This window comes from Pollachius pollachius (assembly GCF_949987615.1).
Source record: "Pollachius pollachius genome assembly, chromosome: 2".
Lineage (NCBI taxonomy): Eukaryota > Metazoa > Chordata > Actinopteri > Gadiformes > Gadidae > Pollachius > Pollachius pollachius.
The window spans coordinates 46,661,761-46,689,243 of record NC_136935.1 but is presented as its reverse complement, the minus strand read 5'-3'; the positions used below and the strand labels follow the sequence as shown (position 1 = coordinate 46,689,243).

At 45.1% G+C, this 27,483-nt stretch overlaps 1 protein-coding gene across 7 annotated transcripts in view; it reads right to left on the bottom strand.

Moving 5' to 3' along the window:
* The window catches only part of LOC307070746 (histone lysine acetyltransferase CREBBP-like), a 47,515-nt gene extending 20,253 nt beyond the window's left edge, over positions 1-27,262 (bottom strand). Inside the window, exons 1-15 of one of the 7 annotated variants that reach the window (XM_079729360.1) lie at positions 26,370-27,262; positions 19,790-20,490; positions 12,249-12,437; positions 11,096-11,363; positions 8,548-8,661; positions 7,392-7,652; positions 6,624-6,726; positions 6,094-6,231; positions 5,588-5,705; positions 5,257-5,428; positions 4,872-4,934; positions 4,623-4,744; positions 1,550-1,750; positions 885-1,217; positions 338-517 (exon numbers count right to left, since the gene is read on the bottom strand). In XM_079729360.1, the coding sequence (XP_079585486.1) occupies positions 338-517; positions 885-1,217; positions 1,550-1,750; positions 4,623-4,744; positions 4,872-4,934; positions 5,257-5,428; positions 5,588-5,705; positions 6,094-6,231; positions 6,624-6,726; positions 7,392-7,652; positions 8,548-8,661; positions 11,096-11,363; positions 12,249-12,437; positions 19,790-20,490; positions 26,370-26,457 (3,051 nt within the window). In that variant the 5' untranslated portion in view covers positions 26,458-27,262. The remainder of the gene's footprint in view (positions 1-337; positions 518-884; positions 1,218-1,549; positions 1,751-4,622; positions 4,745-4,871; positions 4,935-5,256; positions 5,429-5,587; positions 5,706-6,093; positions 6,232-6,623; positions 6,727-7,391; positions 7,653-8,547; positions 8,662-11,095; positions 11,364-12,248; positions 12,438-19,789; positions 20,491-26,369) is intronic. The other 6 variants (XM_079729361.1, XM_079729363.1, XM_079729362.1 and 3 more) reach the window with 6 other exon arrangements.
* Between the last annotated feature and the right edge of the window lie 221 nt (positions 27,263-27,483).

Below are 27,483 nucleotides of genomic sequence, written 5' to 3'. Positions count from 1 at the left end.
ATTCCTCGCCCACGGGCAAACTTGCGTCTCCGTAACCTTGCTTAGCAGGGAGTATTTTTCTAGGTTTTAGAGAGGGAAGCCCATGAGGACTCCCACGTGACCTAGTTCTTTGTATGAACCCTTTCCTGCCTTAAATCGGTTTTTAATGGCTTTTCATAGGGATTTATAACAAACAGACATTTCACAAGACAAAAGGATGAAAGAAGTTCGAGAATGTATCATTTGAAAACAATCAAAGACAACGGACAAGAACATTCCTGAACAATAAACAAAGTTGAAAAAGAGCAGTGCCAATAAATTGGACCAGTTACACCACGGGCCTCGACTTCAAGTTCACCTCGGTCTTGGACTCGTTCTTGTTGGAGACGGGCTCAAACTCCTGCTTGACGTGGCGGACCTCTGCCTTGTTCTCCTGGACAGGGAGGTCGGCCACGGCGTGCTGAGAGTGCAGGTCAGCGCTGGCCGCCGAGGCCGGCGTGGGAACCCGGTTCTCCAGACTGGCCGCGCTTTGAGACAGCTTGGACCGGGGAGAAGAGACGGGGAGGAGAACAGATGTGGAGAGGGTGGACAGAGAAGAATGTTTAGGACAATGGTAACCGCTCACACGGTCAGGCACATCGACATGCAAGGTGGGGGCTAGACACCAGACACCGCTCATTTGTATTTAACACCTCCCCCAAAGTTGACGGACGACATATAGACATTCCCAGTGAGATGTCGGCTACAAACAAGAGTGGAAAGCAAGGCAGGTTACGAGACCAAAACACTCAATGTGGCTGGTACATGGAGGTCAGACGAATGGGTGGGTGGGTGGGTGGGTGGGTGGGGGGGGGGGGGGGGGTCGTGGTTCAGAGAGGAGGGCATGCGGAGGATCTCGGTCTCACCGGCGTGGTGGGGGGCTGCGTCTGGGCCGCTGCGGGGGGCTCCGGCTGGGTTTGGGACTGGGCGGGGCGGGGCGGGGAGGCCCCCTGGGCGGGGGCGGGGCCGGGGGTCGGGATGGGGGTGGAGCTGCGGCTGGAAGACTGGGGGTGTGGCATGTTAGTGGCCACCGCGGCCAGGGAGGCGGAGGAGGAGGTGGCAGCGGGCGGGGGCGTGGAGTGCGGGGGGTTCTGGGAGGAGACTACTAGCTGTGTGCCCAGCGAGGGGCCAAGTGCAATCATGGGGAGGTTAGTGCCCTGCTGCGGCTGCTGCTGCTGCTGCGGCTGTTGCGGCTGCTGCTAGAGAGAAGGACAAACACGGAGAGCGGGCGGATAAACAGACGCACACGAGAAGCAGACACACACACACAGAGGTCAGGAGGTCAGACCCGAGGCGGACAAACGTGTACAACACAACACAGAAAAGATTTGGCTTTTAGAGGCAACACGGTGGGGATGAGATTAATTTCAGCGTGGACGTCGTTTGATTTGGTTAAAGAATTGGGTTGTTTAGTAGCAGCTAGTCTAGCTAACGCAACATAACCGTCTCCTCACAAAAGAAGCAGGATTGCGATGCCGCCGGTATTCGGGCAACACATCCCACGGACCCCGTCTTGTTTTGCCTCCTTTACCTGCGTGACCGCTGCCTGGGCCTGGGGTTGACCCATTCCCGGCCCCCCGGGGACATTCAGGGCTCCCGTGGTGGAGCCCGGTGGGAACTGCTTCTGGGCCAGGAAGGGTCCCTGGCCCGCCGTCTGGCCCACCATGCTGCCTCCGCCGTGGGCCGCCATCATGCCCTGGGCCTGGGGCATCCGGGACGGGGACATGGCCATCTAAACCGCAGCACAGGAGGGCCGAGGTTAAGGACCCGGTTAGTTAAGGCGTCGCTGAGCCAACCTTCAATTCGGCTGCATTAAGAATAAGTGCGCACACAAATACAAACGTACATATGTAGATAATATATGTATAGGGAAACACTTTGGCTGACTTTTAGACTAAACGTCTTTTGTCATCACAACGTTGATCAACAACCAAGAGCATGCCGTGTAGACCTTTCAGTGATTGAGGGTTAGCCGCGCACTTAGCCTATTAAGTTTTTATATATATATATATATATATATATATATATATATATATATATATATATATATATATATATATATATATATATATATATATATATATATATACATATACATACAGTGGGGCAAAAAAGTATTTAGTCAGTCACCAATTGTGCAAGTTCTCCCACTTAAAAAGACGAGAGAGGCCTGTAATTTTCATCATAGGTAAACCTCAGCTATGAGAGACAAATTGAAAAAAAAAATCCAGAAAATCACTTTTTTTTTAAGAAAAAAATGTGATTTTTTAAGAATTTATTTGCAAATTATGGTGGAATATAAGTATTTGGTCACCTACAAACCAGCAAGATTTCTGGCTGTCACAGACCTGTAACTTCTTCTTTAAGAGGCTCCTCTGTCCTTCACTTGTTACACACCTGTATTAATGGCACCTGTTTGAACTCCTTATCAGTATAAAAGACACCTGTCCACAACCTCAAACAGTCAAACTCCAAACTCCACTATGACCAAGACCAAAGAGCTGTCAAAGGACACCAGAAACACAATTGTAGACCTGCACCAGGCTGGGAAGTCTGAATCTGCAATAGGTAAACAGCTTGGTGTGAAGAAATCAACTGTGAGAGCAATTATTAGGAAATGGAATACATACAAGACCACTGATAATCTCCCTCGATCTGGGGCTCCACGCAAGATCTCACCCTGTGGGGTCAAAATGATCACAAGAACGGTGAACAAAAATCCCAGAACCACACGGGGGGACCTAGTGAATGACCTCCAGAGAGCTGGGACCAAAGTAACAAAGGCTATCATCACTAACACACTACGCCGCCAGGGACTCAAATCCTGCAGTGCAAGACGTGTCCCCCTGCTAAAGCCAGTGCATGTCCGGGCCCGTTTGAAGTTTGCTAGAGAGCATTTGGATGATCCAGAACAGGATTGGGAGAATGTCATATGGTCAGATGAAACCAAAATAGAACTTTTTGGTAAAAACTCAACTCATCGTGTTTGGAGGAGAAAGAATGCTGAGTTGCATCCAAAGAACACCATACCTACAGTGAAGCATGGGGGTGGAAACATCATGCTTTGGGGTTGTTTTTCTGCCAAGGGACCAGGACGTCTGATCCGTATGACGGAAAGAATGAATGGGGCCATGTATCGTGAGATTTTGAGTGAAAACCTCCTTCCATCAGCAAGGGCACTGAAGATGAAACGTGGCTGGGTCTTTCAGCATGACAATGACCCCAAACACACCGCCCGGGCAACGAAGGAGTGGCTTCGTAGGAAGCATTTCAAGGTCCTGGAGTGGCCTAGCCAGTCTCCAGATCAACCCCATAGAAAATCTTTGGAGGGAGTTGAAAGTCTGTGTGGCCCAAAAACATCACTGCTCTAGAGGAGATCTGCATGGAGGAATGGGCCAAAATACCAGCAGCAGTGTGTGAAAACCTTGTAAAGACTTACAGAAAACGTTTATTTATATATATATATATATATATACATATATATATATACATATATATATATACATATATATATATATATATATATATATATATATATATATATATATATATATATATACACACATGTTTTGTTTCCTCATGTTGTTCTTGTTTGCATAAGGGACATAGGGATGCAAAGAAACCCCCCAAAAAACTGTGGTCCAGACCTATTGCCCTGAAGGCACTTTTATGGTGAGCAAAATATGTCCAAGGTAGTTTCCACCAATCAACATATCGAAAGTCAGTTTTAATACCTTCTTTACACAGTCCATGAGCGAAATAAGAACACCGGGGACTTTTCTATCACTTGCCTTGGACGGTTAGCTGCTCGCAGGATACACTTCTAAACTATGATTTTAATGTATGAGACATTTGGAAATATAGGGTTTAATCGCATTTAAGTTAGGCTCCTTAATAGGCAGGGTACTTTTTTATTTGCCTTTTGTGTAGAAATATTGACCACAGATGGCTCTATAGAGACTACCGTTGCCCAATGGCTCCTCGGCTGGGATGAACTGTTGACACACTGCGATTCGTACCAGTCATCCATCTTTAGTGCTCGGGAGGGTCGTTTGGAACGTAAATATCTGCTAAATGTCCACTATCTCTCTTAACTACAACAAAAACAAAAACTTAAAAACCGCAAAAGCTGCTGTTGAAATGTGTGACACTCTAAATACAAATAACAGACCAGCGCTATGCTGATTCAAATTTCACTTTCAGCTTTAAAGCTGGGTGTTCCCGGTCCGTTGAACGTGCAGGGAAGACCTCCCCGCCCGACCTGCCAGTAAACCGTAGCAAACAAACCTCTTTCAGTTTCAACCACGAAGAGACCCTGGGAAACTATCATCAAAATGAGTTGGTCGAGTATGATTTTGCAATATTTTTTGAAACTTTTTTTTATAGGCACGTGCCCTCACTTTTATGATAGACTCCCGAGGTTAACAATGAGCCCGCCGATTAATTCGTCAACTAGCGAACTATTGAGTTCAGCCCTACTACCTACCTACCTAATAACCAGTACTTTGAGTGAACATACTCGAGTACCTCCCATTCGACTGAGCCTGCCTTTGAGTCTGTATGATAAACCAGCCATGACAACCAGTGTCGGTGTGGCTACTGACCGCTGGCACAGAGCTCATGGTGATCTGCTGTGGGTGGTTCATCGGGGACGCGGCCCGCTGTGCCATGGGGGCCTGGGACATCGGGACGTTGGGAAGAGCCATAGTGTTGAACTGGTTGATCCCTGCAAAGAACAGTCAACCAGTCAATCAGTCTCATGAGAGCACATTATTCTTTGGCAGCAGTCACACACAAACAAACCAGATTGTACGGTCACAACGTGTGTTTACACAATAGGACAAGTGGCGCACCTTGGGGGACCTGCATGCGGTTCAGGATCTGATTTGGCACGTTGGGAAGAGGCACGGGACCGTCTGGAGGTAATGAAGGACAGCAGGAGACATAATCAGAGGACCACAAGGACATTGTTTAACAGTCGTTGCTGCAAAGACCTTTCTTTGCTGCACGATGCGCTACAGTTGGATTTGTATGAACAGACATGAGTCGTAGAGTTAAACATTGAGCTCATATCCCACACAAACAATAGATCTTTATCACTGTCACTTATCACTGTCACTCACAGAAAATGCTTCATTTTAGTTCTGGGGAGAGCCATTCCCTTAATGACTAACTTCTCCAGCTAACCTGCAAAATCAAAAGCACCCTCCCTGGTGGAGGTAGGGAAGGTCTACTCACTCTGTGGCCTGGGGCCCATGGCACTGGGCAGGGGGAGGCCAGGCGGCTGGCCCCCCTGTGCAGTCAGGGGGGCCTGATTAATGATCTGCTTCTGCAGCCGCGAGCGTCTCTTCTCCTCCAGTTCCTTCTGGATTTTATAGATCTTCTCAGCCAGGAAGTGGTAATACTCGTCCTACGGTGAGAGGAGGGAAATAAACCAGAATATATCAAATCAACTTTAGGAGTGTCTTTTGCTTTTCTTATCACTGCAGATTCTACAAGAGTCCGATGCCTTCCCAGAAGTGAAGCTGCCAAGGTTTGTCCTTGTGGCAGCCTGTTTCCAGAGACTCACCCTGCTGTTCGCCGACTCATACATGTCCCCTTCCACCTTCTTGGCGTAGGCCACCAGGTTCTCCATTCGCCTGTCCTTCAGGGCTGCCGGGTCCGGAGTGGGGAATATGGCTTGTACTCTGCAGCCCGGGGAACACGAGAGAAGAGAGAGAGAGAGAGAGATAAGACAAAAGAGAGAGACAAGACAAGAGAGAGACAAAACAAGAGAGAGAGAGAGACAGAGGTGGAGACGGAGAGGGAGAGATAGATGGAGATGAGATTCAGCAGTGTTACTTACAACAATACAAATGCACATATCCCAGGCCAACAACTTCCTCAGAAAATGACAGAGGCTGCAGTTGATCCAACTTCCCCACAAGAACTCTCTTACCGACAAGCATTCTTTGAACGCAATAAGAGATAATTTACAACCAGATATTGATAGCTGTTCCACTGTTCATGGGTGGTGCATGCAGTAGCCATGCATTGAAAGCATATCGAACATCTACTGCAGGTGTGTGTACGTACAGCTTGTGGACCAGGTGATTGCGGAGGTCCTGCGTCACGTGTTCATGCCACGTTTTCCTGGTGCCAGTGGCGGAGAGGGGAGCTGCCGTGGGTAGGTTTCCCTTAGAGGCCACAGAAGAGCCATCCAAGAGCAGCTGACTGGAGAGCCAAAGGCGGGTCGGTGGGAGAATCATAGGGAAAAACAGTGCATGTAAGTGCATTTCACTTCTAAAGCCCGTAATACGTTAGATTCTCAAAAGGCTTGTCTGGCCCACATTATACAACACCCTGCAACCCTACAGCCAGAAACAAGTCCACAAGTCCAAGGGAAGAAACCTTGAAGAGGGAGCCCTCCTTCTTGGGATAGTTAGGAGTGCACTAAGGGTCAGATGTCTTTAAACTAATTTGATCATCCACTGTTGCGAACTGTTACGAAGAAGCTCTATGAATATATGCATCCCTGCAAAGTATTATGCAGAATGATTATTATTCCGAAACCTTATTATGCAGAGGTTTCGGAAATTACAAAGACCCAATGATACGGGACTGACTTGTTAGTGTTGAACGTGTTGGGGAGGGAGGGGTCAGCGTGGAGGTTGCTCGGTTTGGACGTGGGCCCGCCAATCCCTGTGCCTCCGGGGGCCATCTGGTTTCCTTTAATGACAGAGACATAGCATCGCATGACAATCATTTGAGATCCTTTGGATAAGGAGAAGAATCCTAGTTATTGTCATTGCACATGTACTACACAATAAAATGAGATCTCTGCATTAGACCCATCGGCAGCCTCTATTACTGCTGATGCCTTGGTCGAGTGCCCAAGCTGGAGTATAACCCAACATGTACGTCTCGATGGTCTTTATGGTGCAGCCTCTTTGACTGCTGGTGCCTTGGTTGAGTGCCTTGGTTGATACACAGGTGTATAAACCCAACATGCATGTCTCTATGGTCTTTATGGCGTGCAAGGAAACCAGAGCACCCGGAGAAAACCCACTTGGACACGGGGGGAACATACACACACACACACACACACACACACACACACACACACACACACACACACACACACACACACACACAAGGTCCCCCCGGCCTGGGTTCAGACCCAGGGGCTTCAGGCTGTTAGGCAGCACTGTGTCCCGGGCCATGACATCAACGTTTAACATTGTGAGATGTTAAATGGGTTTCCCTTTCACACCCTAAATACATAACGCAATAAACCAGGCGAAACAGGGAATAATAGTAGTTTGAGTTAATTCAAGGGACTGTGATATCATGAGTATTATGGGAATTGTTGGTGAAGAGATACCAAACTTTACCAATTGCATTGATGGGTCTCAACTGCTGCGGCAGTGATTGCTGGGTGTGCGCGTTGGTCGCTCCTGACGTCTGCCCAGCCCCTTGAGCCTGGGTTTGCCCTGGTGTCTGGCTGCTGTAGGGCAGCCCCAAGGCCGCATAGGCCCTCTGCATGGAGCTGGGGTCTATGGGGGTTGAGGTGTTGATGGTAGGGGTGCTGGTCTGGCCGGCACCCACTGACGACATGGGATTGGGAAGACCTGTGTTGGGAGAGCTCAGCATGGCTGTAGAGGGAAAAGGAGTGGTTCAATACATTACTTTTGCATTGGAATACAAATTGAGTTATTTGTATTGGCTGGAGAGAACAAGTATATTTTGCACCGAATCCAACTTGATCAAAGCATCTGGATTGCATTCTTCAAGTATTGATCATGTCTAATACATAGACGCTTAGAGACAAACTACACACCCCTAGTATAATACCGTTGGTTTGAGACGCCAGAGCCTTAATCCAGTGCTTTGAACGGCAGAGAACTGAATAAATGCATAAATCCCTTTGGGGGACGTATCATTTACATATTTCCCTGGGTTCAGTTCTTGGACAGAGCAATGGAGGAAACTGAGCGAAGAAATCTCAGAGTGGTTATTTGTTTTGGGGAAAGCACAAGCTGTGGCGTTGTTTTCACCCCCGTGCGAACAAACTAACGACCAAAGAGGCTGGAGCACAGTGCCGAGTGCTGAAGGACACGTCGCAGAACATCAAGAGGAAGACAAACAAGGCCAAAAGGCAAAAGTGAAGAGCAAGGCGGGTTGCACCCAACTCATTTTACAGAATAAACTGCAAATTGGTTTTGAGGGGGCAGCAGTCGAGAGAAAACAAAGACGTTTATACGTTGGGCCAGAGCCAATTAATCCACGATGTAAGCGAACTTGAGACGAAAATAAAGACCATGAACAAGCATTTCAGTTCAGTACAGAGGAGGGCAGACGGCCAAAGATACGGTTCATGTGGAGCGTTTTTAAATTGGTACTAAAGTTGGGAGGACAGAAAGTTTGTGTTAAACATATGAATAATAGTAAACTTATACGACTTCATCAATATATTTCTTCCATTATAAAGACAGACTTGTTTGATTTATTTGCTGTTGCAGACATGGGCCCAGGAGGCGGTGTACTCACGCTGCTGGGTGCGTTTGTCACTGGCGTTCTTCAGCGGCAGACACACAGGACAGTCGTGCCGTGTGCAGTTCTTCCAGTGAGAGATGATCTGTCTGGACGACGCACAGTGAGCCACTAGAGAGCGAGGCAGAGACAGAGAGACAGAGAGACAGAGAGACAGAGAGAGAAAGAGGAGTCAGAGAGCCAGTGAGCAAGCAAAAGGGAGGCAACAGTTCAGATCTGCAGGTTGCCAGCATTCATCAAGTTCTCACTCACTTTTTCCTCACATTTTTTGATGTATGCCTGGAGTGACCGGCACTTGTTTATGCACAGAACACACCATTCAAACTCTTGCATGCTCCTCAGTAATACTCTAGGCAAAACAATAAGAACTAGATCTGCAGAAAAAGAATCAACTTGAGGCCACGGTCGGATGAACGTTTCCCACACGAGAAAAGGAATGTCCATGGTGTGAGATACAATCGCTTGTTCTGCTTTGGAGCTGTGGCTTGCTCAACAGTCTAGCAGCTAATCTGATGAACGATAGCAGCCTGGACATACGAGAGCCAGGGCCTGGAGCACATTGCCTCGCTGCCCAGCGAGCTGCTGCTGCATCAGCAGAAGGACAACGATTATGATGGCTTCAAGATTGTGGACAATGCGCAAATACATACAATTACACTGTTTACGCTTTCACAAAATGGAAACACTTTTGGCAGCTCCTCAAATTAGACGGACCTACGGGCCCTTTGCCTGTATGGCTTCACTGAGCAATCACCTCATATTTAGACAACTCAGCCAAACTTAACAATAGCATCAATGAAGAAAGGCTCCCTCAGGTGAATTGTTAACCGACTACCAATGTCCTAGTGAGAGCCGTAAAGGCATCAACAATTCAACCATGAGCTGTGTCTCTTTGTTAATTTGGGTACAATTTTGATGATGAGGGCCAGGTTTACAGGAAATGAGCTGGCCCGTTTGTTAGCATGAACACGGCCACATGAATTCAAACCTCGGTCTCCAATAGTTTTGGCTCGCAACCATGCGGAGGGTGCCAGCGCAAAGCAGCAGATGACGCCAAATGTAAATGAGACTAGCTTCAGGGGAGTTTGTTTAGCGCAATACTGGTAGTGACCAAGAAGGGTTAGGCGATGTTAAATCTCAACATTGCTAGCTTAAAACCTTGTGTGTGCAGGTTGGGACAATTAAATGGATGGAAATAGAATGGAATGAATACAATTATAAAAATGGGATTTTAAAGAGTTTGGACATCCTCAATGTCTGGACTGTCTTGACAATTTCACATATTATTAGCTCCATGGATTGAGTCAGAATAAGGGCTGTCTCCAACTTAAGAATTGTGTTAGTTGACTAAAAGCATTCCATCCCGACTATTATTTAACTAGTCATCATCTAGTTTTCATGATCATGCTCTGATTCAGAGTTTTCTCAGAGAGGAGGGGCTACTCCTAGACAGTTGTCAGTGTGATTGAATCAATGTATTGCTCACAGCTCTGCAATGAAATTAGATTTGCCAATTTTAAATAGTAAAATATTTTCAATGTATCGCTCGATAACAAAATATATAAACAACTCTCGTTTTCAGATATTTTTGTGTGGAAATGTTATGCATGTATTCCAAAAATAATGTCTTCATCTACGACATCATCGAGTAGCCAAGTATCAAGTTTTGAGTTTATGATTTTTAATAGAAAAAGCGTCCTGTTTGTTCTAGCCTACACTCAAAACATGCGGGTTCAGAGAAAGCAGTCCCCTATGTAGATATAAAGTATTCTTATGTATATATTAAACCATACTTCTCTCAAGTATGTTCCGCTAGGAACCGTTTTTCACCCATTGCAACTATACAAAATGTTGGTCTTAAATGTTAACCATTTAGATTCTACATCTGCTTCAAGTTATTATTTGAGATCAAAGAACTGACAAGGAACTATAAATCAAGGCCTTCTTGTTTTGAAGGCGCCTCACAAAAACCAAAGATTTGATAGTTTCCAATGAACAAATACAGAAGTTCTATTTTAATGTTTGTTATACAGTCCATGTGCGCATCACACACACTGCTGAATTTTACTGTTTTTTAGGTTGACTGCCAGAGGGATACACAGAGATATCAATTTTGTAATCATTGGAGAATTTTTGAAAGTTGGCTCATCAGGTTTAATTGCATTTCAGTTGTTGTTCAGTTGTACCCTGCTGTTCAGGGCTGGGTACTTTGTAAATGGCTTATCCTGTAGAAATATTCACAGAACGAAGACTTTAGAAAAGTGCTGCTGCCTGACTCCATGAATGTTATAAAAAACTAGACACACTAGGACTCACTACAGGGATTGTGTCTTTAGTTCCCCGCGTCAGATCGTGGTCATTTGCAGCGTGAATCAGTGTTAAATATGATAGCCAGTAGGGTGGGTGAGGCAGCACGGTGGGTGAGGCCGCAGGGTGGGTGAGGCAGTAGGGTGGGTGAGGCAGAAGGGTGGGTGAGGCCGAAGGGTGGGTGAGGGTGCAGTGTGGGTGAACGTTCGGAACAACTGCGTGATGTGGAGACACTCACCCTGGCAGGACTTGCCGGCCTGGCAGTGGGTCATGTGGTTCAGCACGTTCTTCATGGTGCGACAGTGCGGGAGGGCACAGGCCCTCACCTCCCCGTTGGCCTGCTCTCGACGCTGGCACTTGTGTGCGTGGAGCAGCAGGACCAGCTGCTGCTGGATCAGCTTGCGCTTCTCCGGGTCAGCTGTGGGGACGGCCGCGGGCGCCGCCACGCCACTTGTACCGCCTCCCAGGGCCAACATGGCCGCCTGCTGCTGGGGTTGTTGCTGGAGCTGGACAGGGGGACAGAAGGAACATGATGAGCCAGACCCAAGAGATGGCTTCAGATTATTATTAACACAAAGCTGTTCTTCCGTATATCAATGTTTTACCAGATTTGGGCAAGATGCGGAAGATGTTTTGTGCAGTTCTGAACCTCTATTATCCCGTTAATTACCCCCTAGCCATTTGGACAGGGCTAGTTTGAAAGAGGGAAGAGTAAAAGCCTTTTATTGTTCCCAACAACACCGGCAAAAGCAAAACCGATAACTTCCGTAAAACGCTTCTAGAGCAAAAGGAGAAACCAAGAAATTAGGCCCTGCTAGGAATGGTTAATGTTTTTTACTATCCATGGTAAATGTGCAATATATATTAGGGTAGGCAGTATTAAATATTTAAACATGCAGACAAATAAACACTATGTTGTTTGAGAAGTGAGATTTATGTTAGTTTCCGTCTCCTCCTCCCTAAAGTTCAGTTTAGTTTTGTAGTGAACTCTAGCTCACCCAAAGTGTTTGATCATACAGAGCTTAGCTGTTGGATCAATTCCCCTCCAGTCCCTGATCAACACTGAAACCCATCTCTGCATTTCAGTTGCTTCTAACGATGTAAAAAGCATGATGGATTTTCATTAAAATGTGCTGTAAACTAGGAAAGCAGGATAATCATCTTGGCCCCATTTGTTTTGGAAAAAGGGTTTACGGCCAACGCTAATTCAGCGTGGACATGTCGTGATCCAAAACGACTCCATGTTAGCCACAGATGACAATTTATAATAAGTCACACCAAAGAAGGCAAAGCCTTGGCCTGCTCTAGCACAGAGAGGAAAGTGCAATATGGTTTCGTGCTTTGCGGTTTGTGTGCTAGCGGCACTTTGCATTGTGCTGACCAGAACCTACCATGTTGGGCCCACCGGTGACGCCAGCTCCTTTGAGCTCATTGGGGAAGGAAGGCAGACTGCTGGCGAGTGCTGCCTTGCTCTGGAGTGGCTGTCCGGCCGCAGCAGCAGCAGCAGCAGCAGCAGCAGCAGAAGCAGCCGGCCCGTAGCCCTGAGCCGAGAATGGGCTTCCATTACTGCCCATTCCCATCTGGACACACAAGTACATTGGTTTAGCGGTCGCTCTGCTCCAAGGCGACTATCGTTAAGTGCGTTCAACCGTGACGATACAAGCCAGGGATTGCGAGAATCACACACGTTTGTTCGATCGATTCATAATATCAGCATACTAGCTGGATAAAAGGGAACCTCAGCATGAACCTACATTTGGTTTCATGGCTCACCGTAGACAAACGATACAATCACTTTGCCATTCAGTTTGTTTCCGAATAATTGTTACAACGTCGTATGATCTTGTGGGTCTTTGAACGTATCACCCAAATCAGAATAGTTTGAATGGTGTAGCCATCAGAGCCCCGGTGTGATGGCCCATTACTCCCTCAACGAACGAAGCTTGTGGCCCCCAACACACACATACACCCATGCGCAACAATTCTCAAACCAAGTGAGTGCACACTAAACTGACTGTCTTTAAAATACGCAGCTGAGAGAATTATCCGTCTTTACAAATTAATTAGCTTTTCCTAAGAGGTTTAGGGAAACTAATAAGAACATGAAAGACTTAAATCCAGGGGATTTAATGTTCTGCATTAAAGTATCATAACATGTCGGAAGAGGCTCATTTGTCAATAAATCTCCATGCCGTTGAGTACATTTTCACACAAGGCTCCGGGCAGTAATGAACGAAACGCTGCTCTCTGTGGAGCTTCAACTAACAGCTTATGTTTGGGAATTGTCTGCTGAGGGGAATTAATACAAATCTGTGCAAGTCACAAAACCCAGCACCGAGGCTGATTCAGGCCTCCAGCATTAAGCGGTGAGTCTTCATTCTTTGTATGGAGGAGGTTGATCCTTCACCCTTGTTTTGACTATTGTAAAAGAAACCTCACTAACATTTGAAACAACCGTAAAGAGAAAACTCCCTAGTGAGCCTCGCGGTTGACAGCTTGCCTAACCCCATGGCATGTGGAAAACATAAATAAAAGGGAGATCAATAGCAAACTGAGCTCTCCAAATCCAATACAAACAAGCAGACAGCCACTTGAATGAACATGGAACATGGAATAACTGCCAACAGTGAAGTGGCTCCAACAAACAAGTAGTGCTGTCAAGTTCTGGTCGGTTGATCGATGGGTTGGTCAATATGCACTTGTTCGACCAACTTCTCATTGTGTCTCTTAATCCATTATTTTGAGGGGCGGTAGGCGCATATGCAGACCGATGCATTTATTTTGAGTGATAGACTAGGTTGTGTTGGAAATTACATTAATTATGAATAAGAATAATATCCAGGGCTCCGTAGTTAGTTTAAATAAATATATGGTTTGATAGAGTATTACATGGGAGATCCAATCACAACTTTGAGCTCGCCCATAAGGAGGCTAGCTAGTCGTAACTTACTAGACATTTACTTGACTCAAAACTAACTTAACCAACATATCAATTAAAATTGTAAAGGATATGTTACTTTTTTTTCATGTTGTCTGCGATTCTCCGTTAATTTGGGTGTTTAACGTTCGATAGGCTTTGAGTGTGAACACAGAATTGGCTCAAACGACAGCGCCATCTATTGGAACCAATTATATTAAATCCAGAACAAAACCTAAAACGGAATCTTCTGACGTGCGTCGTATACTAGGGGTGGGAATCTCTTGGCACTTCACGATTCGATTCAGATTATGAGGTCAACGATTCGATTCTAAAACGATTATCGATTCAACAAATTCTTTTATGCACATTTCCATACGTGAATTTCAAGAGTGATCTGAGTTTGCAGATCACTTACTACTTTTGTGATGATCATTAAAGACATCAACAGATGAATTAACTTATCTAATATTTTATTAGAGAAAAAGCTTCTGTCGCAACATGACTTTCTATGAACAATGTCAAATGTCAAATAATCAAAGCTCAATCAAAGTTCTTGTGTCTGGCTGTGAGTTTGTGTGCATGCTATGCGTAGGCTGAATTGCAATCATGTTAAGAAAAAACAGATTGGCCAATACACACTGAAGATAAATTAAATAATTTTAAAATTACTAAAATTATCCCTATCTTGCGAACAGAATGTTGCAGCAGTTGAACAAAAAAAACAAAAAAAAAAATTACATTAAAATTCAGATTATTAATTTATCTGCATCGAGACGGAATCTTTCTAGAGAGAATCGCGATGCATCGAAGAATCGATTATTTTTCCCACCTCTACTGTATACTAAGCGTGTTGTCTGCCGTGTTTCTTCGTGGCTCGCCGGTGTGTGAGCCACTTCGTATTGAAGCTCTGCAATAGCCCAGTTCGAGCAGGAGTGGATCTGAAACCCACTGACCTTCGCCAAACAGCACTAAGGTGTTGTTTAGGCTAGCAGATGGAGTAGAACGCACTGTGCCAGACTAATGCATTGTATCTGAGCGGTGCACTACGGTTCGCTCATATTGGCGTTTCCAAAATGAGCTCGCTGAGCAGTACCTATTATCAAAATGTTGCCGTCCTTCTTGGACGTCCTCCATTGTTGCCCTTTGTTTAATGTGTTGCGTTCTTCTTTTTTCATTTAATTTATTAGCAGGCTACAGCGTGTCGCTCACTCTACTATGATGTCTCTTACGTAGCTGCCGCAGCCATCGCCAGGCGCATGGAAGCGCGAGCCAGATTTAGCGTCACCGAGCTCTCCCGCTCTGAGCCGCATCGTATGTACAGCTCGTTGGAAACGAGGCATACGTTTATCTAGAGATGACATGCAGATCTTTTTCTGCTAATCTTTGCCCCCCTATAGACCAATCGATTGGTCATAGAGCTGGTTGAGTTTCAGTCGACCCCAGACTGTATCTGGTTGACTAAAGCCCTAAAAACTAAGGCCCCACAGGGAGTCAGCGGGAATCCACTGGCCCATTTAACCATTCACGCCAACAGAGTCTGCTCTTGCTTCCTGAACCCTCAAGCTCCTGGCAGACAACAGGAGACTTGGCCTCGTCAGACCAAACAGGCAAACTCCCACACCTCGGGCCTTTGACACCTTCCAAACACCGATAATAAAAGCCCCGTCTGCGACAGACACGCGCGTTGGCAGCCCTTCAGCACAGCCCCAGAGAGTACACACCTATGCCGATCCCCTCCGTCTTTCAGCCCCCTGCTCTGCAAGCAGAGTGAGGGGGCACTGTTCCAGCGATTCTCTCATCACCTTACCGACACACCAGACAAGAGGAGGGGGAGAGAGACGGAGAGGAGCCAAATACATTCAACTGAATTATTGAGCCATTTCTGGCTGTCGGCAGGCCTCGTCATCCTCTGATAAAAGACCTTTACAATCACAAGCTTTCCAAGAGTACCAGACGGGCCAAGGAGCCTGCAAGCAAGCCACACAAGGATCACACAAGCGAGCGGAAACCTAGTTATTTTCGCTCGCTCTTTTGCACACAAGAATCAAAAGGAGCGCGACACCCACACAGCCACACTCACTTTGTCACACATGCGGGGGGAAAAGACTTACATCCTACACTCAAAAGCTCTATGGCTTGAGACTCACGGCCCGCAACAAAGCTGTTCATCCTGTGGTTTTTGGGGACACAATAATTACATGGGAGCTGGTTTAGCATTACCACACAGCCAAACAGACACAGGCTTCCATTTTCAAACACTTTCTTGTGGCAGTCTCTCACAGAGAAGTTTGTTTATCTTCCGTTTATCAGCCTGTGTGGTGGTGGAAGCCTGTCTGACACGCGCTCGTGCACAAAATGAATCGTTTTGTTACCGATAGGCTATGCAACCACTGTGATGGCAGGCTTGAGTAAAGGAACCCTTCCGGCACACACACACACGACTATCCCAGACAATGACAAAAGACTTGATCACCGTGAGCCCTGCCTGCCAATGGCACCGCCAAGGGTGGAATGTCTCACAGGCCGAACAAAAGAGAAGGAGCCAGCCATGCCTACAACCCACTTAACCATCCAACATGGCGCATGTCTTTTCAGAGAAACATAATTCAGGATTGCACAGAGAGCCCGGAGTAAATTGTTGGCACTGGGGAGGGCTATTGTGCAGAATCGGAAACTTCCTTGGAACAGCATTTGCACATGTGCAGTGCATTCCTGCACACGATTGTCACCCACCAATTAATTCTGTTTTTCCAAACCAGTCAATCTAGGAAGCTTCAAACGACATTTAACAGGATCGCATTCACCGTTGTATAACGAGATGGCTCCAGGCCTTAGCAACTTTGGTCGCACCCGTTTATGAGTTGCTTTGTTGCAGTATTGGCATGTCCTTTGTCACGTAACTTATCGGTGTTCATTCTTTTGAACAGACTCATTCCCTTTACCCAAGTTATAAAATGTTTATGTTGCATAAGGGGTCTTTTTCTATTTTTACCACTAGCGACCTCGACATCTGTTCACGAACCAGCTCTCCACGCTCCTCTTCCCATATCAAAAAGATCTACCTAGTTATAATAAAAGGCTGCTAGTTTGGTAATATCCTCCAACTACGATTAAATTCTAATTTTCTGGTGATCCATCATCCAGAATAGTTTTTCACAGGTTTTTTTTTATGCATTACTCACATTCTCTTTAATAGTGCATCATTGAAACTTCTGCACAATAATTCTGCACAACAACTGCACAATAATTGTACAAACGACCTTTTTAGCCTCAAAACCTTGACGCGCCATCCATTCCAGCGCCATCCATTACATTCCCATAGCAGCGCCATCCATTCCAATTCTGTTCTAATACGCGACACAGACTTCTTACGTGTTGTTCTATTTTTCTTTTGAAACATTATTCTAATAAAACCGTGATTAAACCAATTGACAGTTTCAAAAAAGGGAGTGTCTTCGTAGAGACAGCCTTATTTTAAAATGTTAGAAGGTGAAGCATCGCTACCATAACATTGTTTGTGGGGAACCCTGTATATATGTATCGAAAATTACATTAGGAAAGGCGAGACCATTTCGTTTGAATTGCGTTTTAGACAAGGTGCTGTTTAGGACAGGGTATTTTGTAATTAGCCCATTGTGAACAAATATGACCAAGCGACGGGTCTATATAGAGATGTGCTGTTGCACGACAGCTTTGCTCGGAAGCCCAGTCTCCTCAGCAGATATGTACTTCTAGACACAGTGGGACTCATAACCGGTCATAGTGTTCTCTGCGTCAGAAAGCTGTAATTCGGAGTGTGAATATCTGTTAAATTTACAATATCTCTCTGACCTAAAGTGGTATCTCAAAGATCTTTTTCGTATGCCACCACACATTCTTCAAATATACAACCACAAAGCAGCAGTATGATGCTCTCACTTTCCCTTTTGATGTTGGGCATACCTGGCAGGAATTACTGTATAACTTCTGAAATGCAGGGGAACTCAAACGCAGCGGAACACTGACAACTGCCAGCCAGTAAACATTGGTAGACTCATAATTTTAGTTTCATCAACGTGTGAAGCTGGGAAGACTATAATAAGTTAAAGCATCTGACTAGCATAAACCTAATAACCGGTCATAGCGTCCTCCGAGTCAGATAGCAGTAATTCGGAGTGTGAATACCTGTTAAATATACAATATCCGCCTAACTTAAGGTGGTATCTCAAACAATCTTTTTCGTATGCCACCACACATTCTTTATATATTCAACCACAAAGCAGCATTATGATGCTCAGTTTCACTTTCAGTTTTGATGTTGGGCGTACCTGGGGACGCAGGGGAACTCCACTTACAACTACCAGCCAGTAAACATTGACTAATCTATTTTAGCTTGGGATGTCGAAAATGTAAAATATTCTTTACCGACCACTGAGCCTCATTAATTGGTTGAAACCGGTTAACCGATCAGATTAAAATGTGCTATTTGAAATTAGGGTTGTCAGTTTCGGTTAATTTTGCTTTCGATAGATGAATAAACGCAAAACGATGTGAAATACAAGTTCGATGCTCCGTTAACTCAATGAGCTTTGGCGCCGCATTTCGAAGGGCTGTCCATTTAGAGGTGCTGACATTTTAATGTAAAATGTGATGCCGTGTATATGCAACGTGTATGTTAATGTAATGATAATGTATAGAACTCTGGTCTATTGCTTCGCCCTGTTGGGGCTTATTTTCGATAATGACCGGCAACGTTCTATATTATCCCGCTTATTACACGGCTACTTGCCAAAACGAAAAAATAACTTCACATGGTGCGTCTTTTTACAATTTATTCGTTACCAGCATTCGTAGTGTTGATCAGCAGAGAAATAGTCCGCCTAAGACGTTGACGTCGCTTAGCAACCGAAGATGCTGGGGTTGACAAGTTACCGACTACTTGCGGAGTGGTACCAAAGACGTCATTAGAGGCAAAAAATCCTTCGTTTTCCTTGACAGCAGTCAATTATACTTAGTAACGGTGAATTATATTTGATAATTCACCGTTACTAAGTATAATTGACTGCTGTCAACTTCCGGCGGTGAATTATATTTGATAATTCACCGCCGGAAGTTGTGAAGAGCCCATGCAAGTAGTGAACAGAGCGTTCCACGGCATTGAGAAGACCCGTGTAATAAATGCAAATTAACCTATAAACCGACATGCGTAACCGGTCAAAGATATTCTCGGATATAACCGGCTAAATATCTTTCGCCGGTTAAAGATATTTAGCCGGTTAACCGTTGACATCCCTAACTAGAGCCTGAATGATACATCGCTTGTCCAATTGTATCGGCCAATCACAAATTACAATTATCAGCGTTCATGTTTGCCAACATGAAAACTTAAGAAATGGCTTATTTTTTTCTAAATGTAATTACTTATTCTATTGTGGTGGTTGAACCTCTAAATGCTTTATCTGAGCACATCTGCATAAACACACCTAAGTTTCACAACATGTTTGTTTTGAAGGATAGTAGCTCCTCCCCATACAGTTAATTGGTTGCTTTAGCTCATGGTTTTGGGGCAATGTTGCTGTGCCCCGTAGCATTGCTTGAGGGTGAGCAGCCAATCCCAAGCAGTGCGTTTGGCTGATCAGAAAAAAAAACAACATCTAAGGAGATACCTGGTGGGACAAATTCATGCAAACCTCCATGAGCAACCTTAAACCACACAGGGATAGGGTTAATATGTGCATCACATAGACAGCAGTCTTTGGTAGCTTCGTCAAATACCAACAAATTTAAAATAAAAGTATGGCCGTTTTATTGTTGGCCACAGCGCATCTCTGTACTCCTTAATTGAGTCATTAAGAGCTGCAAAATCCAATAACTATCCTAGCACCATGCAGGTTTAACACATCCACTAAATCAATACACAGTTACAAAATAGTAAAACATCCACACCACCCAACCCCTCTTCTGGCTACAAAATTGCAACCAAAATGTGTTGGCAATGACATGGCAGAGCAAATGCATGGAAGTGAGGTATACCTTGTTCCTATTGCCCGCCTGTTGGGATGCATTTAGGTTGGCCTGAGTTCCCATTTGCTGTCCTCCCTGGGAAAGGGTCTCTGCCAACGCAGAGACGCTGGCCGCTGCAGCGGAACCTGGTGCTCCCCCCATGGTCTGTCCCTGAAACTGCATGCCTGCTACTCCAGCGCCCCGGCCACGCCCAGCTCCAGGCCCCAGGCCTCCATTCATCACCTGTCCGGGCTGGGCTTGCCCTCCCTGGGCCAGGAGTCCTGCATGGCCTTGGTTATTGTTCATCATGGCCTGGGTGAAACCGGATGTGTTCAGGCCAATGGTCCCTGTGTTGTTGCCGCCATTGTTTTGGCCCGCTACTCCCGTTGGCGTGCCTGCCTTCTGGGCCTGGGGAGACGAATGGGTGTTCTGGGAGCCCTGGCCCAAGGGGTTCTTTCCCAGGGTAGTATTCCGTTGTACTCCAATTCCTCCGGGCTGGGGCCCGGCTGAGTTTAGCCCTGCAGCCGTGAGGCCGGAGGAGCTCCCGGCACGCAGGAGCTCAGAAAGCTGTTTGTGTTTTGCCGCGGCGTCGGGGACGATGGAGGTGGTGGCCCCACCAGTACCTCCGTTGGGGAGGAGGACCCCCATTGGGCCTGGGTCTCCTCCGTTAGGGATCAACTCGTCTGGAAGGTCGTTCTCGAGATCATCCCAGGACAAGGAACCCAAATCTACTGGCGGAGAAAGACGTTGAATGAGGGGGCAGGGGAGAGTTAGAGGACAGGGAAAGAGAAAACAAAAAGTTGGTTAATACCACAGAGCCCCACAATGCTGGTCCTTAATAGAAAATGATCTGTGTTCATGTTATCGATTGAAGCCTTAGGCTAATTCCGAGACCAAAATCTGTGCCGCATTTCAAAACAAAAAAAGAGCAAACTTCACTTCATGATGGGATGATGTAAAGTATCATATCGATCATCTATATTGGCATATGAGGTAAAGGTAACGATATTGACAACAAATGTCATATCTAAAAAGTTACCTGCATGACTATTAGAACTTTGAATGTTGCCTAATATCATTGTTTGATGCCCCCCGGCTTTAGATTATGATCATTCACGCTCGCCTCTCCTGCATATAAATTATATTATTACTACTAAACCCCTTCTAGTAATACTACTAAACGTTTGCACACACCAATATTTTGGCTTAGAGAATAGATCCATAATAGATCATCAAAAGTTCTTATTTTTTTAGGTCGATGTACATCCTTGTTACTTACAATAGATTGCATACAAAACAAGATGCTCAATGTGTGCAATTTTAACACTCAACACATTCACATTCAAACACATCTTGTCAAGCATTTGTCTTTCGTTATCATTAATTTATCAGTTCCATGATTCATATGTAATGATATTCCTTTATCTTAGGCCACCATCCTTTTTTATTCTGTGATTATAATGCAGATCGAGCAAACATTATACTACGAAAACTTGCTTCAAATCTGGGTTTCAAACAACGACTCGACCGTTCAAATTTAAAAGGCAGAGATTTCTTAATTGTCTCTGTCAACTCTCCCCGTCACTACGGCATCAGCACCACTGTTCCCTAGGTCTATCCCCACAGAGCCCTGATAGAGACAAAAATCTGAATCTGTGTCATAGAATATCTAACTTGTATCCTGTTTTGAACACCCCAGAGGAAGTGTGAGCATAATGTACAAAACCAAAGTGATTAGCATGTCAACATTGACAGGCGGGCGCCTGAATGGTTGTAGATGTGCACGGGGGAGTGTCAATTGTCTGGCAGCACACAGCCGAGCAGAAATAGACATTCATTTCTGAATCACATTAAAACATAATTAAAATGGCAATCAGTGTGTGAATTAGCAACTTGTTAGACAAGTGGGGAAATGCAAACCACTACGCCCAAAGGTAGCAAATTAGTGTTTGGGGTCTATGACTGAGTCATACAAACTTCTCGTTAAATACTTCATTCATTACAGTGGTGTTTTAACCTCGGAGGCACCAAGACGCAAAGTCTAGCTTGTTAAAAACAAAGTATGTTCTCATTCTGCCTGACGTCCGTTACATTACACACACAATTGATCTATTCACGTGTTCAAACATGTAGTGTAGCCCCAGCCTAAGTCGTGGCATGATTTTATGATGTAATAATTCTCCAATTTGATATGGTGAATCATGAAAGAGTAAAACGTTTAAGGAATTATCTATTATTTTAGTATTATTAACCTGTGCCAGCCCAGCGGTTGCAGAAGGCTAAAACTGGACCAGTGCAGGAGATTTAAGCAGCCTCGTATGCGTGCCATCAGTTGCCGTTGATTGTCTACGTTCGTATTTGGCCCGACAGAGGCTTCGTAATGAGGCAGTTAGTTCCCTCATGCTTGCTCAAGTAAACACAAGCTCCATGCTTGGGCTCCCCCTATGCCTCTTTCCCTGGCATCAAGCAACTAGGGGCTCCATCAGAGGGACACATGGCCCCAGTTGACCCACCAAGCCATCGTACCTTCTCCCACTTCAGTTGGTCAACTGTCTTCCAAGAAAAGCCATTTTAAAAAGCGTAAACACGGACTGCCTGAGTTTTATCTTTGTGGTGCTCTGCAGTCCAGGGAGCACTAGCACTGAAAATATCAGGAGAATAACAGGAGGGACCACAACTCACATTACAGACGTCACACTCTCCTCCCTCATTGCATCTTGCCTCTGCTCCTTCATTTCCCTAGCCACCCTTCCCAGAGGCCTCAGTTCACTTATCTACCGTCTTTTCCCGTTTCCATCCCCAGTGGCTCTAGTCTGGGAGTAGGAAGCTAAAAATAGGCATGGCAGCAGCTTTTAGCGGACCTAGTAGTGGTCCAGACTGCAGCTGTCGGTCGTGCCACCCCTGAGGCCGAATCTGTGGCCAAAGAGGGACAGGTGTGGAAAGTCTGCTTTAAGGCTACCACATTCACATGGCACTACGGCAGGAAGTCAAGAAAACCATTTAGCACTGTTTATTCATTGCGCCATTTACTACCCGCCTAAATTAACTTCCTAAGCAGTAAACAGACAAAAACCCAGCAACATCTACAGAGAATTTTGCATTTTACTTTTCTGCCAGTGCAAAACATGACATGTTTAACTAAATGGGTGATGGGTTTGCACCACATCAGATTGACGTTGGCCTCTCCCTTGCGAGCACTTTCCATCCTCCGATAAAACATGTTTCTGAATGTGGATTTATTACATAACATTGATTGTTGCATCAGTGTCCAGCAAAGGCATCACCATATTTTGAAAGTGGAAAAGAAACCCCATGGGAACAACTCAAAACCCAATGACCACCTCATGAACCTCAAGTTTTTCGGGTCCTTTCAAAAAAGCTGAAAAATGTTCCAACTGCCAATGTTGAAGATTAATGAGACGGAACAGAAACAGAAGGACAGCAAAAGGGACAGACTTCATTGTTTTATTAGGCAACGGATAGAGGGGCAGATCCTGCAAAGGTGCCAGATGGGTCCATGTGCGTGCATAATAAGCATACACATGGACCCATGTAACGTTTTATCTTCTTAGGGGGGGGTAAAACAAATATATTGGCCCAAACATAAATCTAAAATTGTAATAGATGAGGAAACTGGAATCCATCTTTAGCGATACCTAAACAACAGCAGATGTACACAGCAACTGCATGCGGTACAGAGGCACCCAAGCCAGGGCCCCATTGCATGAGGCAGGAGCCAAATGTCTGGGGCCGGATAGTAGTAAACAAAAACCATCATGCAAGACTGTTGCAACGGAGAGCACGCAATCTCATTGTTTGCAGCAATTTACTGCTGATGATAGCCGTGCAAAGCAGTGTCCCACAGGAGCAGTCTCATCGCGGCGGCACCTGGGAAGCCCTTGGGCCTGAACAGGCGGGGGCGGGGCCGCTCGGTGATGGATCACTGTGGACATGTGGTGCCCCCGCCATGTGCTGCGTTACTCGTAAATCTCTGTTGTTGTGACTGCTGCTTTTGTTGTGAATTGGCTACGCTGGGTCAATTTCAAACTGCTTTTTTATCGAGCCGCATATAAATAAAAGACAATTCTATGATCACGCAGTCATCAATTTACACATTTGCTTTACTGCCTATGTTTTTACTTAAAGTGGCAAAGGACTACTTCCTTTTTCAATGTATAATATGCATCAACACCTCAACAACAATGACAATTTCTCAATAGCCTTTAGTTCAATTATACAGATACAAAAATGTAATTATTTGGCTAAATTGTATGGAGTCATGGATAAATATCCTAGGATTTACGTCACGGCATTCCTATTTTTGATCAAATCTCTATAGGTTTAATCTATTGTTTAACTGTTCATCCATTATTCTATTACATTTAGGAACGATGCATGGCAGACACACAACTGCATGTGCCAAAGTAATCACAATGTGAAAATGGGATGATTAAAGAGCCAGTGAACCAACAGTTTCAGCTGGAATCAGGACACTGGGGAATAAAAAAAAAATGTGTTTTGGGCTTAGAGTTCTATTATTTGCGAGAAGGAGGAGGGAGGAATGTCATTGAGACTGAGTTGTTATTCCCATGGTAACGGCCCACGGCAACTTTGTGACAGGTTTGACTTTACTTGGCTTGCAATCTAGTAGCCTACTCGTGGATGAGCATCATAGTATCAGCTGTACCATTATGAGCAATGTCACGGGGAGCGACTAAATACTCTGACTACGGAAGCCTCTTTTGAGGTGGAGAATTTCTCACCCCCGCTATCTCTTTCATCTGTCCCCGAAACACAGGATGGAGTAGGTCCACAACAATACCTGTTTGAGCTCATAGCTCCGCTGGCTCCAGATTAGCCCCCGGGGCAGAGGCTAAAGATGAGCGGGACAGAGCCGGAGAAGTGAACGACTTGTATGTAATTTATTTTAGCGACTAATGTAAAAATGGAATCAGAAGGTTTTCATGTATACCTTTGAGAAATATTTGTATCAACGTTTGACGAGTCAAGTGAGACGATTACAAATATACGAGCCCTCCACTGATTCATCCTTCACCCAACTGATAATATCATCGGTCAACGCCGCTCAACCCTTCTGACAGGTGCACTCGCATCTGTCAGACAATAAATGCTGCCAATTATGACTTTTGAATATGGCTAGCATCCTCAATAGACCCACCTTTGCTCCGTGTTAAAGTGGCAGAGAAATAGCAGAATGGAGCACAAGGTTTGATGCCTGGATAACCTGGTCATATAAGCCACATGATGGAGACGCTTTTGCATTCCATTCATTTACGGTGTGGTAGAACAGAGTTCATATCCATTTGGTTTGGACACAGCACAGACTGCAATACTACTGAGGTTGAGGATGGGAAGTGTGCCTGTGATTCTGTCAGACTCACAGTATGTGACTGTTGGTCTTTCTGACAGGTCAGCAAATACCTCATATTGATTTACCACATCAATGTGTGGAACATGATTATCAAAATAATGATAAAACATCATCATGGAGCAAAATATGGAAATCCCCACTTTTTAAAAGTTGAACAGTCACTGGCGTCATATGCTGGTTCAGCAATGGCATAAATGACTGCACTTTGGGCGGACTTACTAGTGGGTTAAATGTTGAGTCAATTAATGTTTCTCAAGCAAAGTGTATTTCCTTGCATACTTTCCTGTCTTTCGTGACAGGGTAATGCATAACAGAACTAGATCCAGGGTATGTCTATTATGTCAAACACAAAATCCAGTGAAATATCTTAACGTTTCAACTGAACAGGATCTGTGGTCATGAATATAGGATGTGGTAGAGAAATGTGTGACATGTTTATGCCCAAAATCGGTTTGAATATGAGCTATGAGGGTCCAGATTCCTTCATATATTCTTTGAAAAGCATTATAAGAAGTGTACCCTCTTTAGTTAATTTTTGCAAAAGACAAGAGACAAATGCACCAACTATCGAAGTGAACACAAAATGCCAACATTAGACCATGTAGGATTTCATGTCAGCTCGAGATTTCAGTAGTGTAACGTTTTTAAAACGGTTACACACGTACCGGTTCAGTTAGTCCTCTTGATACAAGCTATCTGATCTCATACCACATTCTGCCTCTCCTCAACAACAACACATGCCAAATTACCTTGAAGCACAAAGAATAATATAGATGTTCATTGGAACTGCTTTCCAATGAAAATTAATCGCTGAACTTGATGCATCAACCACAGAATAATTAGAATTGGCCCTTGTTTTCCCGCAGGGGGTTTTCAGCAATAGACAGTCATACTAAGGGCTGCAAGGATAATAAGTGGTTAGCATTTTTGGCAGAACCCCTCGTCCTGACTGCATTAAACAGTTTGCAGCGGAATAACACAACCTCCCTAATTACAAACGATGAATACATATGCCTAGAAAATGTTGGACAAAGTTGCACACCATGGCTCGGAATGTAATAAAAGCGCATCGCTGGAAGCGGAGCACGGACCCCAAAAAACCTCATAGCACCTCACATAAACGTCTCTAGCATCTTCCTCAACCGTGGGGTTACAATTGTAATTCACTGACATCTCACGGCGTCAGTGTTTACCATTTGTGACAGCTCTGGGCCTTACCTGGTCCATCCGACGCTAGGAGCGCAGGTGAACTCAGCTTGGGTCTCTTGGAGTGGGGTGGTCCGACGTCCAGCAGGTTCTCCGCCATGGTCGCGATCTCTTTTGGGTTGCTATGAGTGTCAAGTGGTCTTAACGACAGGAAAAGTTGGTTCTTTCGACCCCCCCTCGCACCTTCTTGGTTAGCACATTAGCAAGCCGTTAGCGTGCTAGCACTAGCCAACCAGCTAATAGCTAGCTAATTGCCTGCTACTAGCGAAGTTAGCGTTAGCTTTCCTTGCGGTGAATCTAGCGTCTTCAAAAGAGATGCAATAGCGCCCCGCTTCGCCACCGCCATTCACCCCATGATAATCCAACTCCCAACACCCACATAATTGCCCTTAAATACCCCGATACACAGTGTGTGCCATGAAAAGAACCGAGCGCAAACTTTTCACACAGGTATGCAAGTTAACATAGGTGGTGGTTGCGCTGCGACTCGTTGTTTTTAGATCTTCAAAGAGCCCATTTTGTGTGACGTCAAATTCCTGCATGCAAAAAAAATGGTCCGAGACCAAATCAAATGCAATAATGCATTCAAATAATATATTATAAATAAAAAAAAATAGTCCTAAAGTCCCCGTCTGCTATCTGCGTCCTCACGGTAAACAATGCTGCTCGGCACGGAGAGGAGGTAAAGCGCCGCACTCTGAAGGGGAAATCAGATATACGGGCTTCTCAGTCCGACCCGACCGCTCCTATTTTCGTTTGTCGAAAAAAACATATATCCGAGACGATGGTCAAATAACGTTTTCGGGAGAGGGCTATTGTCATAGCCCGATAAGGATGTTTATTGCAATATCTTTTTAATACTGTCCGACCGAATTCCCAATTCCTAGCCACGACAAGATGGCGGCTGTTGATTCCTTCGATACAAAAAAGTTTTTTTTCCTTTTCCAGATAGACTGTGGAGGGGGAGGGGTCGCGCAATCACGCCCTATGTAGAGCCTTCGCGTTAGATCGCCACTAGGGGCGATCGTGGACCACCAGCTAGACCTAATCGAGAATATATAAATGACGTGACAGGTTGTCATGAAAATATTTGAAAATTGTCCACATTGTTGATATGTGCATGGTA